The sequence below is a fragment of the Patagioenas fasciata genome, chromosome W, assembly GCF_037038585.1.
Source record: "Patagioenas fasciata isolate bPatFas1 chromosome W, bPatFas1.hap1, whole genome shotgun sequence".
Lineage (NCBI taxonomy): Eukaryota > Metazoa > Chordata > Aves > Columbiformes > Columbidae > Patagioenas > Patagioenas fasciata.
Window position 1 is genome coordinate 56,632,938 of NC_092559.1, and position 2,614 is coordinate 56,635,551.

Below are 2,614 nucleotides of genomic sequence, written 5' to 3' on the forward strand. Positions count from 1 at the left end.
TCCAGTTCCTCTGCAGAGCACAGGGGCTGAGAGCAGCTGCCCGGCAATGTTGGTGTCTGGGAGGTGGCTGCACAGCTGGGGAAGGGTGACGCTGTCTGAGTGCCCGGCTGCCTCTGCCCTGGCCTCTCTCACACCCACCCTCACCGCATTGTCCTTCTTGCTCCCCTGCTCTGGGTCACTGCTGTTGGGATCTTGTTCTTGCTCCCAGGCTCCCTGGGCATGGCAGTTTCAGCTGCAGAGTCACAGCCTCATCTTGTGGGTCCTTTCCTGCAGCTGTGTCCATGGGAACACGTGTCCCCGCTTTGCTCTGACCTGTGGGGTGTGGGCAATGCAGTCTGTGGGGCTGGGGAATGAGCTGAGTCTCCCTGAATCAAATGCCGTCTTGTCTGTCCCATTGAGGTTTTCGTTCCAAGCTGTGAGCTTCTCTTCACGATGCAGACCTGTCCCACAGCATCTGTGTATGTATGAAAGCACCATAGAAAAGCACAGAGATGCTGCTCTCAGCAGTGTCTGCTGGCTTTTCAGGGTAACATGGGAGTGTGATCAGGCTCCATCTCAGAAAGGTGCCAGACTAGGGCAGCTGGAGCAAGACAGAGGGACAGAGCAGCTGCCCTCACTCTGCACTGACCCACAGGCATCCTCTGGTCTCACAGGACTCGCTCTGGTCAACCTGAGTGCACCAGAAATGCTGAGGGTTTCTGACACCCAAGAACACTTCCCAGGGTGGGAGGGCAGAAGGAGCTGTAGAAACACCAGACCTCTTAAACTCAGTTTCTCAGGCCTGGGGGTACAGATGCTGACAGTCCCTTCTGCACCAGGAGCGGTTCCAGCTGACACAGCTGAGCCCCAGGACTGGCCCCTGCCCCACCCAATCACACAGGGTCAGGCTGACTGCTCAAGAGCCCCTGGGCAGAGACCCTGCTCTTCATTGCACACTCATCAAGCACCGACGAGGGCTCCAGCCAGGACATTCTCCTGAAAACTAAAAGTGTCTCCTTGCGTGACGGGGTTTGAGGGTCTGTGAGTCTCATCTAAACCTTCACTATCTTTTCCTTCTATGACAGGTCCTCATGCTCACAGGCAGCAAATGTCCAACAGCAGCTCCATCACCCAGTTCCTCCTCCTGGCGTTCGCAGACACACGGGAGCTGCAGCTCTTGCACTTCTGGCTCTTCCTGGGCATCTACCTGGCTGCCCTCCTGGGCAACGGCCTCATCATCACCACCATAGCCTGGGACCAGCACCTCCACACCCCCATGTACTTCTTCCTGCTCAACCTCGCCCTCCTTGACCTGGGCTCCATCACCACCATTCTCCCCAAATCAATGGACAATTCCCTCCGGGACACCAGCACAATTTCATACACAGGATGTGCTGCCCAACTCTTTTTTTATTTTTTCTGTGCTTCAGCAGAATTTTCTCTTCTCACCATCATGTCCTACGACCGCTATGTTGCCATCTGCAAACCCCTGCACTATGGGACCCTCCTGGGCAGCAGAGCTTGTGTCCACATGGCAGCAGCTGCCTGGGCCACTGGGTTTCTCAATGCTCTGCTGCACACGGCCAATACATTTTCACTGCCCCTGTGCAAGGGCAATGCCCTGGGCCAGTTCTTCTGTGAAATCCCCCAGATCCTCAAGCTCTCCTGCTCACACTCCTACCTCAGGGAACTTGGGCTTCTTATGTTTGGTGCTTTTTTTTTTGAGGGATGTTTTGTGTTCATCGTGGTGTCCTATGTGCAGATCTTCAGGGCCGTGCTGAGGATCCCCTCTGAGCAGGGACGGCACAAAGCCTTTTCCACCTGCCTCCCTCACCTGGCCGTGGTCTCCCTGTTTGTCAGCACTGCCATATTTGCCTACCTGAAGCCCCCCTCCATCTCCTCCCCATCCCTGGACCTGCTGGTCTCTGTTCTGTACTCTTTGGTTCCTCCAGCAGTGAACCCCCTCATCTACAGCATGAGGAACTAGGAGCTCAAGGATGCCCTGTGGAAACGGATGACTGGATTTCTTCTGAAGCTATAAACTGTCTCTGTCTTCTTCTATATTAGAGTTGTAATCTAAGTCCTTGCAGGATCATCATGTGTGCAGTATTTTCTGTCTCTAGTTGTGGTTTTGTTATTATGACTTTTTTTAATTCCCTTTGTAATTCTCTGCCTCCTTTTCACACTGAGTGGCTGTGTCAATGTGGAATTGTTTTCTCTGTGTTTAAGCAAAATAAAGGGTCCTTCACCAAATTTTTTTAGCTGACATCCTTTCTCTAAGACCTTTCTGGAGCTGCAGGGATAGTTCCTGTGTGCATGGGTGGAAGGGAAAAGAGCTCTCACATGGAAGCACTGCCAGGGAGTATCAGTTCTTGTTCTTCCAGAGCTATTCTGGTTTCACTCCCACACTCTCCTTCTCACCCCTTGTGTTGGTGCAAGGCCTGAGTGCTCTGGCAGCCTGGTCCCCGTCCTGCTGTGTGTCAGTACTGTGAGTGCAGGCAGGGACAGGCAATGGGCACTTGTGTCACAGAACTGACCTCACAACAGCCTTTCCAGATAGAAAGGTGATCTCCTATGGGCAGGGCCTGAAGGTTTAGGTCTTCTTCCAAACCTTCTCTCAAAAATATGCCCAAGA

General features: G+C 53.3%; 1 protein-coding gene across 1 annotated transcript; it reads left to right on the forward strand.

The window, feature by feature from the left end:
• The first annotated feature begins 1,057 nt into the window (after positions 1 to 1,057).
• LOC136115697 (olfactory receptor 14J1-like) lies at positions 1,058 to 1,966 on the forward strand. The gene has a single exon (XM_065861904.1). The coding sequence runs from the start codon at positions 1,058 to 1,060 to the stop codon at positions 1,964 to 1,966; it is 909 nt and encodes a 302-aa protein (XP_065717976.1).
• Positions 1,967 to 2,614: the final 648 nt, after the last annotated feature.